We start from the raw sequence: 16,046 nt of genomic DNA on the forward strand, positions 1-16,046 counted from the left end.
GGCAACTACAACATACACAAACAAGGAAGTTATGCAATAAAATATTAAAAGTACTCAATCTAATTAGTTATCAAAGAAATATAAATAAAATTACATAATTTGTTGCTTATCAGATTGATAAAAAAGAAATATTTCTTATGTGTGTGAGAGAGATGGTAAAGGCAAGACTGAAAATTGGAGCTCACACTGCTATTGGAAAGGTGCTTATGTACAAAGCTGTTTTAACTAGAAGGCACTTAAGCAAATTTCATACCACAATTAGAAACATTACTGGTTTCTAAATATGAAACAAAAAGCTAACAACAAATAGTAAAATTCAGAGTCCCATAATGTAACAGAAGTTGATTACCTTTTCCCCCCGCTCCAATCTGATAGATGTTTCCATTTTGGAAAAAATAAAGATCAGATTTCCTGGGTAAATCTATATTCTTTAGCTCCAAGTCTTGACTTGGCCTATTTCTTTCTAGTCTCTTCTTTCAACATTCCTGGACAAAACCCAGAATGAAGCCTATAGTTGGCTAATCTTGGCATAGCTGGGGTCAGAACTAATAAAATGTCTTCTGAAAACCGATTAAAGCTTTTACCCCATCCCAACTCGGGAAAATACATGAGGAACAAGAAATTCCTTAAGTATGATTGTTGAAATAGACCTCAATACATAGAAGCATAATGCTTGAATACTGAGACTTACAGTCTAGAGTACCTACAGGATTATTCTGATAACTTGATAATCAGAAAAAATATACACTAAACTGTATTTAAAGATATTACGGCTATGAGGTAGGTCTGTGCCATCCCACAGGTAGAATAAGTAGTGGCATAAGAAGGATGCTCTTATGAGCTATGGGGTCAGTCCCACACTTTGTACAGAATCATGTATATTTAAGTAAGCAAACTACAATGAATCAAAATGAAGTCCAATTCCAGTGCACTCAATTAGAAAATCAACACCAAGTGTGAATTTAGATGACAATTAAGTACTTGAAGTGAAAATACCTCTCCCCACCCGCCCCCAAAATTTGATTTTGAACAAGACTGTTCCTGGATTTTTCTCAAATCCAGTTACAAATAGGAAGTTAAGGTGCCATAAATCCCCTGACATTGTACTATTCTAAGTCAGAGATTTTCATTCCACCCTGAGAAGATAAAATAACTGAGAGACAACCTACTCCACTACCTTAACTTTTTGGTTAAATGACTTGTACATGGCTGGTTTACATCAATGGGATTTATTCTATAACCCAAAAATCTGAAATATTTCTATTATATGTAAAAAATAACAATAAGAAATAGGAAAACTCTTTCAACCCTGCTGAAACTAGTCACAGCAAAGGGAGCAGTGGTCAAGAACATGGACTCAGCAGTGAAGATGCCTTAACTGGAATCCAACTCCATCACTGATTAGCTATGTGATCTTTGGGAGGTTACCTAACAAAATTGTGGTTTCATTATCCTCATCTTTAAAATGGAGTACCAACCAATCTCTTAAGGTTGCTGTGAGGTTTCTTGAGATAATTCAGCACTTAGAACAGCACTTCACACAAAGGAAACTTTCAATAAATGCTATTACTCCATATTAAGAGTAATTGAGTATGTGTTTGTTTAAGTCTATTTCTGTATTCTGAGAACTCAAACACTATATCCTAATTGTTCTAATTTGCACCATCTGCATAAAGCACTTTAAAACTACTTCAAATGCTTGGAAAATAAAAATTAACAAATTCCTTTCAGTGGCTAATTTTAGATATTACAACTACTTCACTTAGAAAAACTCCACTATGAAACAATAAGCTTGCAACAAAATAGTAAAGGGAAAGCCACAGAATACAATAGAACTTGAATAACACTATATTCAGAGGTTCTTCAGTTGATGAGAGTAATCAGGAAATGGATAATACTTACTGAACAAATTCATCTAGGGAAAGCAGGCTATATTTATTCAAAAACTATAAAAGATTACAATATAAATCAAACAAAATTAGTTTTTAAAAGTTAAGTGATTAATGTATCCAAATTCTGACCAATTCAAGGCAATAATACAATGTACAGAAAGATTATTATATAGCCCAAAGAGCAAAAAACAATAAACAGAAATGCCTTATCAATACAGACACTACATGAATATAGAAACCTACAGTTTCAATGTAACAAAGAAATCCTAAGTACATGTGTTAGCTACCTTTTTTCAAATTAAAGTAGTAAATGTTTTATACTTGGTAAAAACATATATACTGTACACAACTTTTAATCACATGTAATGAGGTCTAACAAGTGTGAATAAAGTAGAATGTAAGGTTTCATGTGGAGGTGGACATTTCAGAAAGAACCCAACTTCAGGTAAATCCATTATCACATATATTGCAAAGATGACCCACAAAAGTGCTTATCCTTTGCAACTGCATACAGAGAACAAAATGCCCAGAAATTAGTATCAGAATCTTACTGTGAAGGGTATTAGAGTGACTGACTTATCTGAAAAGACACATTACTTATTTGGGGGCTTAAACAGCAGAGGTCAATGTGAATTAAATAACATGAGTAAAAAAAAACCATACAATGTACAATAGGTAGAGGTTAGAAAACTGAATATTGTGGGAAAGATTTATTAGTCTGTACAAGTTGGTTTTAATAAAATATTGACTACATGTTACAATAAATTACCAAGATTTTCATTGCAACACTATTTCCCCACACACATCAAAATCTGGAAGCAATATGTCTTTCTCAAATTGTAATTTAGTGTTTTTTATCCCAACCCTCAAAATACAGACATAGGTTTTTGAATATTAACATGCCATTTATGGAAGTCATTAGATACAGCTATTCATAAACATTACACAGCTACAATGGAGGTACCTGGACGAACACCATCAACATTTATAGAAAAAGGTGTTGGTTTCAAAGGGTAAGTACAACATGAGCCACAAAAACACTCTATTCGTGTCTTTCCGAAACCAAAATGGGGAAAACCTTATTGCCATTCTGCCAAACACCCACTAAAAATGCTGCATTAAGGGTCATGAATCCAATGTACATATCACAGAATTAAAACTCCAGTTAAGCAACTGAGCTACTCATTGAAGTAAATTAAAAAGATCAAACTTCTTTAACATATCAATGCTATTTTAGAAGCATCATCAGAACAGAAATTTAATTATAAATTGGCCTGGACTGCATTCTATAAAAAGAATTTTGCTTAATACCACAAGAGAATCTGTCAGCAGACATCCTAGGGAAAGCTGTGGAATCATGCTTTTTGTTATTCTTGAAGAAACTCACCAGGTTGGATACCTGTAATCTCTCAGCAGTTCTAGGAGTTCTACATATCAATTAATTCAGTAATTGATAGGAGTATTTAAGCAAAAAAAAAAAAAAAGACCAAAATTAGACCTTGTTCTCACATATATTAGATAGGTGGATTTTTAAAAATCACATGATAAATGTAAATCATAAAATCAAGTGTACTTATAAAAGGTACACCAATTTTATGTTACATAAAAACTGTAAACTGCAAACTGTGCATGCTTACCATAACATTTTACCTGGGAAAGCCAATGAGTGAGATTTCTTGTAAGTACTTATGCCATGATACAAAACAAATATGTGCAAACTGCAAGGTCCCTAAAATAGCAGTTAAGGAGTTTATATACAGAAAGATGTCACTATCTGATCAAATATGGCATTTCCCAGAGTTTATAACACAGAACAATAACCTCCACAGGCTCCTCCTCCATGGCCATCTTCCCTGTGTGACAGTTTGACTCCTTTATTCTGGTTCTCACTTTCCCACAGTCCAGGCGTCTGAATGATCTTTTCAACAAGTTCTTCAAAGGCACACTGTACACCATCACAGGTTTTTGCACTTGCCTCTGAAATTCAAGGGAAAATGTCATAGTATATTCCTTCTGATCATAGGCCTATGCTTTTATGGGAAACTATTATGGCATATATATCAGCCTACAATATGTAAAGACCCAAATCAACAATTTCCCCCCACAGGTTTAGTATTAGTGAATTTCCTCAAAGTCTCAGTGCCTGTCAGCTTTACCATTAACACATCTCCCAGATTAGCTAACTTTCCACCACCTGCCAAAAGCTACAGTCAAAGCCACCAGCTTCATTCATCTGGGCCAGTGGTTCTCAACCTTCCTAATGCCGCGACCCTTTAATACAGTTCCTCATGTTGTGGTGACCCTCAAACATAAAATTATTTTCGTTGCTACTTCATAACTGTAATTTTGCTACTGTTATGAATCGTAATGTAAATATCTGATATGCAGGATGCATTTAGGCAACCCCTGTGAAAGGGTCGTTCGACCCCCAAAGGGGTCGCGACCCCAGGTTGAGAACCACTGATCTGGGCTATCTACACTAATAAAAGAGGAACATGGTAATTGGCGTACAACTGCTACCCTTCCTATTGGCTAATCAGGGCAATATGCAAATTAACTGTCAGCCAAGATGGCCGCCGGCAGCCAGGCAGCTTGAAACTAACATGAGGCTTGCTTGCTTTAGTGACAGAGGACTCCAACGTTCCCCGCCTGCCGCTGCCGGCCTCTGAGCTTGCAGTTTCAAACACTGTAACAAATATAGACGCTAAACAAAACCCCAGAAACCAGCTTTCAGCCGGATGGGATCGCAGAGCTGGAGTTGATACAGAGTTTCGATTATAGAACCGAAACAAACCAGATACCTGCTTTCAGGAGCAGAGGCCTAAGAGCTGGAGCCTCAGAGCTAAAGCTGGCCCAGAATAAAAAAGAAAAAAGAAAAAAAGGAGCAGTTGGGAGCTTCAGTCCAAGCCTGAAAACAGCCCTCAGCCCCTCACCCAGGCTGGCCAGGCACCCCAGTGGGGACCCCCAGCCTGATCCAGGACACCCTTCAGGGCAAACCAGCCGGCCCCCACCTGTGCACCAGGCCTCTATCCTATATAGTAAAAGGGTAATATGCCTCCCGGCACCGGGATCAGCGGAGCTGAGAGGCCTCCTGGCACCGGGATCAGTGTGACAGGGGGCAGCACCCAAACCCCCTGATTGCCCTGCAGCTTTGTGTGTGACAGGGGACAGGGCCACAACCTCCCTATCGGCCCTGCTCTGTTCGTGACAGGTGAAGGCGCCCCAACCCCCCCCCCCCCCACGGGCCCTGCTCTGTGTGTGATGGGGTAGAGCCATAACCTCCCCATCGGCCCTGCCCTGAGTGTGACAGTGGCAGCGCCCCAACCCCCTGATCGGCCCTGCTCTGTGGGTGATAGAAGACAGCGCCCCAACCCCCTGATCCGCCCTGCTCTGTGGGTGATAGAAGGCGGTGCCCCAACCCCCTGATCAGCCCTGCTCTGTGTGTGACAGGGGACGGTGTGCCAACTCCCCTATCGGCCCTACTCTGTGAGTGACAGGGGGGAGCTCCCCAACCCCCTGATGGGCCCTGCTCTATGCATGACGGGGGGGAGCTCCCCAACCCCCTGATCGGCCCTGCTCTGTGCGTGACAGGGGGCAGCGCCCCAACCCCCTGATTGGCCCTGCTCTGTGCGTGACAGGGGGTGGCGGCACAACTTCCCCATCGACTCTGCCTTGAGTGTGACAGGGGGCCCTACCCTGAGCGTGACTGAGGGTGGCATCGCAACCTCCCAATCCGCCCTGCTCTGTGCATGACAGGGGGCGGCGCCCCATCTCCCCAATCGGCCCTACTCTGAGCCCAACCAGGGGCTGCACCTAGGGATTGGGCCTGCCCTCTGCCACCCGGGAGCAAGCCTAAGCCAGCAGGTCATTATCTCCCAAGGGGTCCCAGACTGCGAGAGGGCACAGGCCGGGCTGAGGGACCACCCCCCCCCCCCCAGTGCACAAATTTTTGTGCACCGGGCCTCTAGTTGTATTATAAGAGAATAACTAGCCTCTTGCTTCTGCTTCTCATAGTCCATTTTCTACACAAATGGGTCCTTTTTAAAAAAAGTATCAGATCACAGCACTATTCCCTTGCTTTCCACCACACTTAGAATTAAAATCTATTTCTTTACCATATCCAGTGAGGTCCAACATGACCTTTTTAAATCCCAGCTCCCATTATCACCAATCTTTCCCCAACACACACTGCTCCAGCCACAGCTTTCTTCCTGTTTCTTAAATACACTAAACTGGCTTCTACCTACCTCAGGAAATATCTGGTATTCTCTCAGCCTGAAATGCTCTCCCTCTAGGTTTTCATATGAGTGATTCTTGTTTAAATGTCATTGCTTTACAGAACTCTCCCTAATCAGTTCCCACACCGGTCATCCTCTCTTTCCTTACAATGTTTTATTTCTTTCAGAGGATAATTCACTTATTTGTTTCCTATACTAGAACATAGGCTCCATGAAAACAGGGAGTTCGCTCTATTCACTATTATATCCTCAGTAGCCAATCAATATTTATTAAATAAACAAATATTGAAATGAAGGACACCCAGCAAGTAAGCTGTAGAGATAGTACTCAGTTCCTTTCTAAAACTCCCTATACCTCCCACTTACAGCACCCTGCTTCTACCTATATATGATGTGTTCCCATATTAATTTATTGATTACTAGTCAATTCTAACACTATGGACTAAATTGGTAATTCCTAAAGCTGGCTTCAAATTAAAATTAACTAGGATGTTTTTTATATATCGCCTTCTAGGCCTTCTTTCAAACCCATAATACGGCCCAGGGGCCTATAATTTTGAAAAGCTCTGCAGGTGCTTCTGATATAGGCGGTCCACTTTTCGAGGTGAGGGGGTCGGCAAACTTTTTTTGTAAAGGGCCAGATAGTAAATATTTTGGGCTTTGTAGGCTATATGGTTTCTATTGTAACTGAACTCTACCATGAATCCAAAAGCAACCATAGACAATATGTAGGTAACTGAAGGTGGCTGTATTCCAATACAAATGATGGGGCCAAATTTGGCCCCAACTGTAGTTTGCCAAACCCTGCTCTACCATGCTTCTGAAATATTAATCTGCATGCAAATCCCATGAAGATTTTATTAAACTGCAGATTCTAATTCAGAAAATCTGGTTATAGCTTGAGATGAAGCATTTCTAGCAAGCTTCCAGGTGGTGCCACTGTTGCCAGCACATGAACCAGCAAGGTACAACTTTAGCACTGGGAGTGTGGCTTTATTGAATGGCATAACATCCTGAGAGGAATAATTTGATTGTTTCTGTATGACTTCATATAATGAGATCCTATTTTTTATTACAGAAGGAAAAATAAAGAATCTGATTCTATAGTTAGATGCTATACCATGAGACAACTATGAACTAAATACCTCTATCTATAATAATAAAAGCATAATACGCTAATTAGACTGGGCGATCTTCCAGACGAAGCTAGGGCTGCAAGGGAAGCCCGGGAGCCAGAGGGAAGCCCGGGTCCCGGGAGCCAGAGGGAAGCTGGTGCCGGCAGCCGGGGGAAGTAAGGCCTACTCTTGCACAGATTTTGTGCATCAGGCCTCTAGTATCATTTATAATTCATTGAGAAAAATTTAACAGAAATTCCAGTTTTAAATTGCTCATTAACAATGAAATGATAAATATTCACACACCTACCTATAAATAACATGGAATGCTTTCGTGCAAATTTCAGGCCTTCATTTCTATCAACTTCACGATTTTCCTAAAAGATGGATGCAAAGATTTTAAAAAGCTACCAAGACACAGAGAAAAAATGCCAAGTGTCTAACTTCTTACCTTATCGATTTTATTTCCAACTAGCATGTTTACTATGTCATTTCTTGTGCAGTATGTTTCCAATTCATTTAACCAATTATCCAGCTTAACAAAGGTGTCTCTTCGTGTGACATCATAAACTGAAATAAAGAGTCATTTATTAAATAAGAATTTAAAAATAAGAGCAATGATATCATATTTTTGATATGAAAATAAAAACTAACATTACCAATAGGAAAATCTGTTTTTTAAGTCTTTGATGCTTAACAATCAGTATTTACTAATTCAAAAGAAGAAACAAGTACATGAAAAAAATACAAACACATACACATTTCAATACACTGTTAAGAAGAATTGAGTTATATCCTGTGTGATAACTGAAAATTAATTGAAGCAAAACAACTGCTGCCCCCATTCATGATAAGAAAATGAAATCTGTATAAAAACCAAGTGTTTTGGTTCAAATCTGTGGCAAAATACCAAAAATTTTACATGAATATAAACATCTATGACCCTGTTGATTTGTTTCTTACAAAGACCAGAATTTGAAAACCCAAGTAAAATTAGTACATGGGATCCTGACTGTGTTCCTCTGTTATCACTTTCACATTATCTGAATTATAGTAAGTAAAGAGCTTTATTAATTTACAGTATTTTCTAAACTTAGGAGGTGCTAAAACCAAAACAGTAAGACTCACTGTCAAATAGAAGTAAAACCAAAGCCTCACAAGTCACAATTTGAAAGAATTCTCCCTACAACTGGTCAATATTCATTTTAAACCATTTCCCAGGAGCATTAAAAACACTTTTAATGCAAGCCTGTAAGATAGAGCAGCATCTGAGGTGTGAGGTTTAGGCTCTGCTGCTCCATAGCCTGGCCTCCAAGCCTCCCAGCCCAGGAGAGCATCTGTCAGCTCTGGCTGGCTCTATCACAGGAATGTCATTGATCAAGATGAAAATCCCAGAAATGTGGAGTTTCTTGACAAGACATCTAAAAATGTTGGAGGATCTGTGGGGGCTCCAGCATGTAGTAATGTAATGAAATTATAGATTCAAGTGGATGGAAAGGGGAAGATCGTGGATACCAAGTATAAAACATTTGGCTAGCTGAAACTGGTTTGGCTCAGTGGATAGGGCGTCAGCCTGCGGACTGAAGGGTCACGGGTTCGATTCTGGTCAAGAGCATGTACCTTGGTTGGGGGCACATCCCCAGTGGGAGATGTGCAGGAGGCAGCTGATTGATGTTTCTCTCTCATCGATGTTTCTGGCACTCTATCTCTCTCCCTTCCTCTCTGTAGAAAATCAATAAAATATATTAAAAATAAATAAATAAATAATAAAATAAAATATATATTAAAAAAAAACAAAACATTTGGCTATGGTTCTGCAACTGCCTCCAGCTCGTTGGCCACTGAACAGCTAAAAAGGAAGACAGTGAAGGAAGCCTTGACCATCAAAAACACAAATATCATCGAGGAACTCTGCTTTCTCCCTGTGGAACTGCACTATACCACATTGGCTGAAGATACAATCAAGGTCACCCTGGCTAATTAAAAACTGAAACAAGAATCCAGGAAAGGCAAGGTGAAGAAGAAATGAGCCCTTGGCAAAGCTTCCAGCAGGACACATCAGCTGCTAGCCCACCAGCCATGCAGTCACCATAGATTCCAAAAGCCCCTCGCATACTATAATAAAAGAGCTATGTGATACCCACATTTGTGGTTCTACTGCAAGCAAAATACAGTTTAGTTGTTCTGAATCCTGTAGTTTCTTTCAGCCCACTTTTATTACTTTAACCCAATTTGTGTATATTTTGTATTGTGTGTATGGCCTTAAAAGTGAAATCAGTAAGTCTCAAGTTTTGATAGTACATGAAATGCACAAAGATTTATTTTACCTAAATCTACTTTGGGGAACATTACCAATAGAACTCCTTAGTATGGTTATTTGATAGAACTAAGTATTATACATAATATATATCTGCATATATATAATAAAAGAATGTAAGAACAAAAAATAAAGGACAAGCACTTTTCAATAAGTTACAATGAGAATCCACATTTGGTTTTTAAATTTTGTGTGATTATAAATCAATAGTGTTAAGGGCTTTGTGCTATTTTTTTAATGACTAATAAAATGCCACTAACTGAAAATCAGTTTTTGGTAATACTCTGAGACCAACTATATGTGGATTAATCCTCAATTATTTCCTTAGTAACATGTACTTTTAAGTCTAATAAATCAGTCTGATCTTTATTTTTTAATTGCTAGACAAAGGGTTGAAAATAAATTTTGAAAGTTCTGTTACCATTGTAATTAGCTGATATTAGTAACAGGAAAGGAGCAAAGGGAAGGCCAGACATTATGAACATAGTCATCTGGGCAGCTTCACCAGAAGGCTGCAACTTTACACTTCCCAGGAAACCACCATTCCCCACAGATCACCATGGGAAGGGGTCCAACAAAGGGGAAGATACAGGCAAGCACCCTCCCTACGTCAGGGTGATGTAGGGAAGGTGCTTGTCTGTCAGCCTAACCTGGGAACAGAAATAATTGGCCAGAGGGGAGGAGCCAATGCAAGCCCACAAAAATTTGGGAATACATAATCTGAAAATAAATAATTATCTCTCTTTCTTGTGCCTCTGGCTTTGCTCCTGCTTCCTTCCATTCACCCATGTTCCCTCCCTAGCCATGTGGCCCTAGAAGCCACATGGCCCATAGCCATGTGAACCCCACATGCAATGAACTGCAGCTGGGAACACAAGCTAAACTAGCCAGATGCTGGACTGGACTTGCAAATATATGGAGATTCTGGGTATTGGCTTTAATCCTAGCATTGCTGAAGATAAGACTGGACTTTTACCATGGCAAGATGAAACGAGATGAGGCCTTGGAAACACAGGGGTTTAATTCCACAGAAATAAAACTTTCCACAAAACTTCATCCTCCCATGGAGAGCTCTGAAAATTCTTATCCCAGAATCACCCCCGTCCTAGCCAGTTTGGCTCAGTGGATAACAGCCTGTGGTCTGAAGGGTCCCACGTTAGATTCCAGGCAAGGGCACATGCCCAGGTTGCGGGCTCGATCCCCAATAGGGAGAGTGTGCAGGAGGCAGCCGATCAATGATTCTCTCTCATCATTGATGTTTCTGTCTCTCTCTCCCTCTCCCTTCTTCTCTGAAATAAAAATATATTTTTAAAAAAAAAAGCACCCCAAGAAGCCCACTTCCATGGGCAATGGGTGGAGACACAGGGAGCACCTCACCAATAACCATTTCAATATTTATTAATATTAAATGAAGTTAGTACAATGTCAAGTTACACAAAAGTAGCCCTAAAGAAAAATAAAAACATATTGATGTTCACAGATAAGGAAAATCAGAAATTACTATAATAAACAACATTTTAAAAATAGTATATTAAAGTAAAAACTTACCTAATATAACACCCTGTGCACCTCTATAATAGCTGGGAGTTAATGTTCTGAACCTCTCTTGACCAGCAGTATCCTAAAAGTGACAATCAATTACTATTAAATTAAAAAAGTATAAATAACAGACATTCAAAACACTAAGAGTAAAAAGTAAACAGCATTATTAAAAATATCAATGCACAAGTTGATTTAAACTTTGAAATTTAAATGAGTTCTCTTAATGACAAGTGTTATCTATAGATATAAAAGCCTAAGCAACAGTTACGACAGGTGACCAGAAGACCAGAAGACCGGCTGGTAGCTATGACGTGCACTGACCACCAGGGGGCAGATGCTCAATGCAAGCTGCCCCCTGGTGGTCAGTGTGCTCCCACAACCAAGCTCCCTCAGCCAGCCAACCTCCCACGGTCCCTCCTCCCGGATGGCCGGGTGATCAGTGCACTCCCACAGCCAACCTCCCGTGGCTGGCCAACCTCCTGCGGTCCCTCCCCCTGGCTAACTGGCCCCCATCGGCCCAATCACCGGCCAGTCTGAGGGACCCCACCCATGCACGAATTTGTGCACCAGGCCTCTAGTATTAAATACTAGTAAAATTAAATGCTGACTCATCTCTCAAAAATGCACCTATGTAAAGGTGTTCTACCACTTTGGATTTCAGATTTTTATCAGACACAAAACCTATTTCATTGAAAGCTATGATTCTCAACTCTGGCTGCTCAATGAAATTTCCTGGATAACAGGTTCCAACCTACAAACATTCTAACTTGATTGGTCTAGTCTAGGGACTGAGGGAAGTTTTTAAGATCTTCCCAGGTGATTCTAACATAAAATCAAGGTTGAGAACCACTGATTTAAAGAGAATTACAGGGGTGTCTTATTTTAGGTAAGCAACTTTTAGGTTGGACTTTTTAAAGTGTCTTCTTTACCAGTATATCTTCTTTTAGGAAAATGCATAAAACCGAACCACTCCTTATTTCTGACTCATGCTGGGTGTAATAAACATAAACTGTACACTAGCAGAAAATTAAGATTTCATGAGGAAGGAACCTCATCTGCTTAAGCACCAGGTTAACCCCAGTGCCTAGAGAAAGTCCTGCCATTGGATAGCTGCTCAACTTCTGTTGGGGAAAAACAAAATGAAAAAACTAACAAGTCTCTACTTCCAGGATGGTTCCTTCTACCTTCTTTCTACTATCCTTGGACTGTGGCTTCAAGGTATCTAAGATTATGCAAAGCAGCAGTTGGCAATTTGCTGCCTCAGCTCACCATGTATTTTATTATATAAGGTTTTATTAAAGTTTTATTGGAACATAGCCAGGCCCATTTACTCATGTACTGCCATATGGCCCACTTTAGAATTGAATTAAATATTTACTATTCACCCTTTTATGGAAAAGTTTATACCAGAGAAGACAAGGGTTGGGGGACTGTGTGAAGAGGGTTAAAGGATCAAAAAGTACAAATTGGCAGTCACAAAACTGTCATGGGGATGTAAGTACAGCATTGGGAATATAATCAGTAATATTGTAATAACTATGTATGGTGTCAGGTGGGTACTAGAAAACAGTGTGGAACACTATATAAAGTTTATGATTGTCTAACTACAATAATGTACACCTGAAACTAATATAAAATAACTAGAGGCCCGGTGCACAGATTCATGCACCAGTGGGGTCCCTTGGCATAGCCTGCGGGGATTGGGCTAAAATCGGCAGTCCAACGCTGCCTGCCCCTCCTGCTCACCCCGGCCCCACTGTGCCTGCTGCCGCCGCTGCTCAGTAGGCTCACTGCCACTCCGCTGCGGTCTCCGGAATGCAGTGGCCAGCCGTGAGCCCTGCGTCTAGCGCCCATCAGTCAGCTGAACAGCACTCCCACTGTGGAAGCACACCGACCACCAGGGGGCAACTCCCGAGTTGAGTGTCTGCCCCCTGGTGGTCAGTGTGTGTCATAGTGACCGGCTGACCAGTCGTTCAGTCGCTTAGGCTTTTATATATATAGAATAGAGCATGTAGGGTCTGTGCACCAGTGGGGTTCCTTGGCCTGACCTGCGGGATCGGGCTGAAACTGGCTCTCCGACATCCCCCGAGGGGTCCCAGATTGTGAGAGGGTGCAGGCCAGGCTGAGGGACTCCACCGGTGCATGATCAGGGCCGAGGAGGCACTGCGGGAGGGCTCCAAGGCGTGTCTGGCCCGTCTCGCTCAGTCCCGTTCAGCCAGACCCCAGCAGCAAGCTAACCTACTAGTCGGGGCATCTACACCCTGGTGGTCATTGCACGTCATAGTGAGCAGTTGAGTGGCCTTAGCATATCATTAGCATATTACACTTTGATTAGTTGAACAGATGACCAGACAACCGAACACTTAGCATATTAGGCTTTTATTATATAAGGTAATTAATGTAAACTAATTGAAAAATATAATTAAAAAACAAAAGAGTTTATAGACTGTTAACGTAAAGTATCCTGAAAAAAAGGAAAGCTGTATATCAAATGTCAACTTAGCTACCATCCCCATGGTTGTAAATTTGAATTTAGCCATGGAGCAAACAAAAGCTAGCTCCTTTACATATAAAATATGCTAATAACCTCCAAGAGGTTTAGAAGGTTGGAGAAAAATTTTAAACCAGCAGTGACAGGCTCCAGCAATAACAAGTTTCTTTCCCTCGCCACAGTAGACAATGCTTTAAGAAAATAACAATAGAGAGAACCAAGATGGCGGCATAGGTTAACGCCGGAGTTTGCTGCTTTGAACAACTACTTCAAAAGTGAAACCAAAAAACGGAAGGGACATCACCCAGAACCACAGGAACGCTGGCTGAGTGGAAGTCCTACAACTAGGAGGAAAGAGAAACGCATACGGACACTCAGAGGAGGCGCAGTGCTGAAGTCAAATTCTGAGGTGCGGAGTGTGCGGAGCGGGCTGGCGGCGGAGGGCACGGTTGTTGTTTTCAATCGGGAGGGAGTCGCAGACTCTGAGCACCAGATCCGGGCGAGTCTTTAAGGACCCAGACTCAAATGGGAGAGGCGGGACTGTCTGGCTTCGGTCAGAGCGAGTGCAGCTTTCTCTCCGAGCTTTGCAGCGGGTGCTGGGACTCAGAGAGGCAGAGCCCCTTGGGACAGGACTGAGAGCCGCCATAACTGCTCTCTCCGGCCCACCCTGTTGATCCTGTGCGACCCGCCCCGCCCAAGCCCTGCACAGAGGCATTTGCCGGATAGCCTCAGGCAAAGGCTAGATTAGCACCTCCCTAGAGGACAGAAGTTCTCTCACTGCTGACACAGCTGATTCTCATAGCCACTTGGCCTGGAGGTCAAACCCTCCCTGGAATTAGCTACAACAATCAAGATTTATCTATAAGACTGCGAACAAAGACCATTAGGGGGTGCACCAAGGAAGCATAACAAAATGCGGAGACAAAGAAACAGGACAAAATTGTCAATGGAAGAAATAGAGTTCAGAACCACACTTTTAAGGTCTCTCAAGAACTGTTTAGAAGCTGCCGATAAACTTAATGAGATCTACACGAAAACTAATAAGACCCTCGATCTTATATTGGGGAACCAACTAGAAATTAAGCACACACGGACTGAAATAACGAATATTATACAGATGCCCGACAGCAGACCAGAGGAGCGCAAGAATCAAGTCAATGATTTGAAATGCGAGGAAGCAAAAAACATCCAACCGGAAAAGCAAAATGAAAAAAGAATCCAAAAATGCGAGGATAGTGTAAGGAGCCTCTGGGACAGCTTCAAGCGTACCAACATCAGAATTATAGGGGTGCCAGAAGATGAGAGAGAGCAAGATATTGAAAACCTATTTGAAGAAATAATGACAGAAAACTTCCCCCACCTGGTGAAAGAAATGGACTTACAGGTCCAAGAAGCGCGGAGAACCCCAAACAAAAGGAATCCAAAGAGGACCACACCAAGACACATCATAATTAAAATGCCAAGAGCAAAAGATAAAGAGAGAATCTTAAAAACAGCAAGAGAAAGAAACTCAGTTACCTACAAGGGAATACCCATACGACTGTCAGCTGATTTCTCAACAGAAACTTTGCAGGCCAGAAGGGAGTGGCAAGAAATATTCAAAGTGATGAATACCAAGAACCTACAACCAAGATTACTTTATCCAGCAAAGCTATCATTCAGAATTGAAGGTCAGATAAAGAGCTTCACAGATAAGGAAAAGCTAAAGGAGTTCATCACCACCAAACCAGGATTATATGAAATGATGAAAGGTATCCTTTAAGAAGAGGAAGAGGAAGAAAAAGGTAAAGATACAAATTATGAACAACAAATATGCATCTATCAACAAGTGAATCTAAGAATCAAGTGAATAAATAATCTGATGAACAGAATGAACTGTTGATTATAATAGAATCAGGGACATAGAAAGGGAATGGACTGACTATTCTTGGGGGGGAAAGGGGTGTGGGAGATGTGGGAAGAGACTGGACAAAAATCGTGCACCTATGGATGAGGACAGTGGGTGGGGAGTGAGGGCGGAGGGTGGGGCGGGAACTGGGAGGAGGGGAGTTATGGGGGGAAAAAAAAAAGGAACAAATGTAATAATCTGAACAATAAAGATTTAATTTAAAAAAAAAAAGAAAAAGAAAATAACAATAAGGTAAAGTGCGGTTTGAGGTAATTTATAGCCTAGAAGAGAAACTTAGGAAAATAACTTTGATGTAACCCACTCTGCACATTCATTGCTCTGCCACAGATCAATTTACATAAATGTAGAATGTCCTTGGCTTCCAGATTCTCACCACTATAGAAACTGCCCCCACCCCGATCCCTGCAATGTTAAAGTAAAAAAAGTATTAAACTTTCTAGCTCTGGCCATGTGGCTCAGTTGGTTGGAGTGTCATCCCATAACCCAAAAGGTGAAAGGTTTGATTCCCAGTTAGGGCACATACTCAGATTGTGGGTCAGTAC

The 16,046-nt window shown here is 41.1% G+C and overlaps 1 protein-coding gene across 3 annotated transcripts in view; it reads right to left on the reverse strand.

Annotated features, from left to right (window-relative positions):
• Window positions 1-2,568: 2,568 nt before the first annotated feature.
• Window positions 2,569-16,046, reverse strand: part of RAB18 (RAB18, member RAS oncogene family) — a 40,588-nt gene continuing 27,110 nt past the window's right edge. For 2 of the 3 annotated variants that reach the window (XM_059711647.1, XM_059711655.1), the window contains 4 exons: window positions 11,111-11,183; window positions 7,697-7,815; window positions 7,556-7,622; window positions 2,569-3,869 (listed from right to left, as the gene is read on the reverse strand). In XM_059711647.1, the coding sequence (XP_059567630.1) occupies window positions 3,694-3,869; window positions 7,556-7,622; window positions 7,697-7,815; window positions 11,111-11,183 (435 nt within the window). In that variant the 3' untranslated portion in view covers window positions 2,569-3,693. The remainder of the gene's footprint in view (window positions 3,870-7,555; window positions 7,623-7,696; window positions 7,816-11,110; window positions 11,184-16,046) is intronic. The other variant, XM_059711663.1, reaches the window with a different exon arrangement.

The sequence above is a fragment of the Myotis daubentonii genome, chromosome 1, assembly GCF_963259705.1.
Source record: "Myotis daubentonii chromosome 1, mMyoDau2.1, whole genome shotgun sequence".
Taxonomy (NCBI): Eukaryota; Metazoa; Chordata; class Mammalia; order Chiroptera; family Vespertilionidae; genus Myotis; species Myotis daubentonii.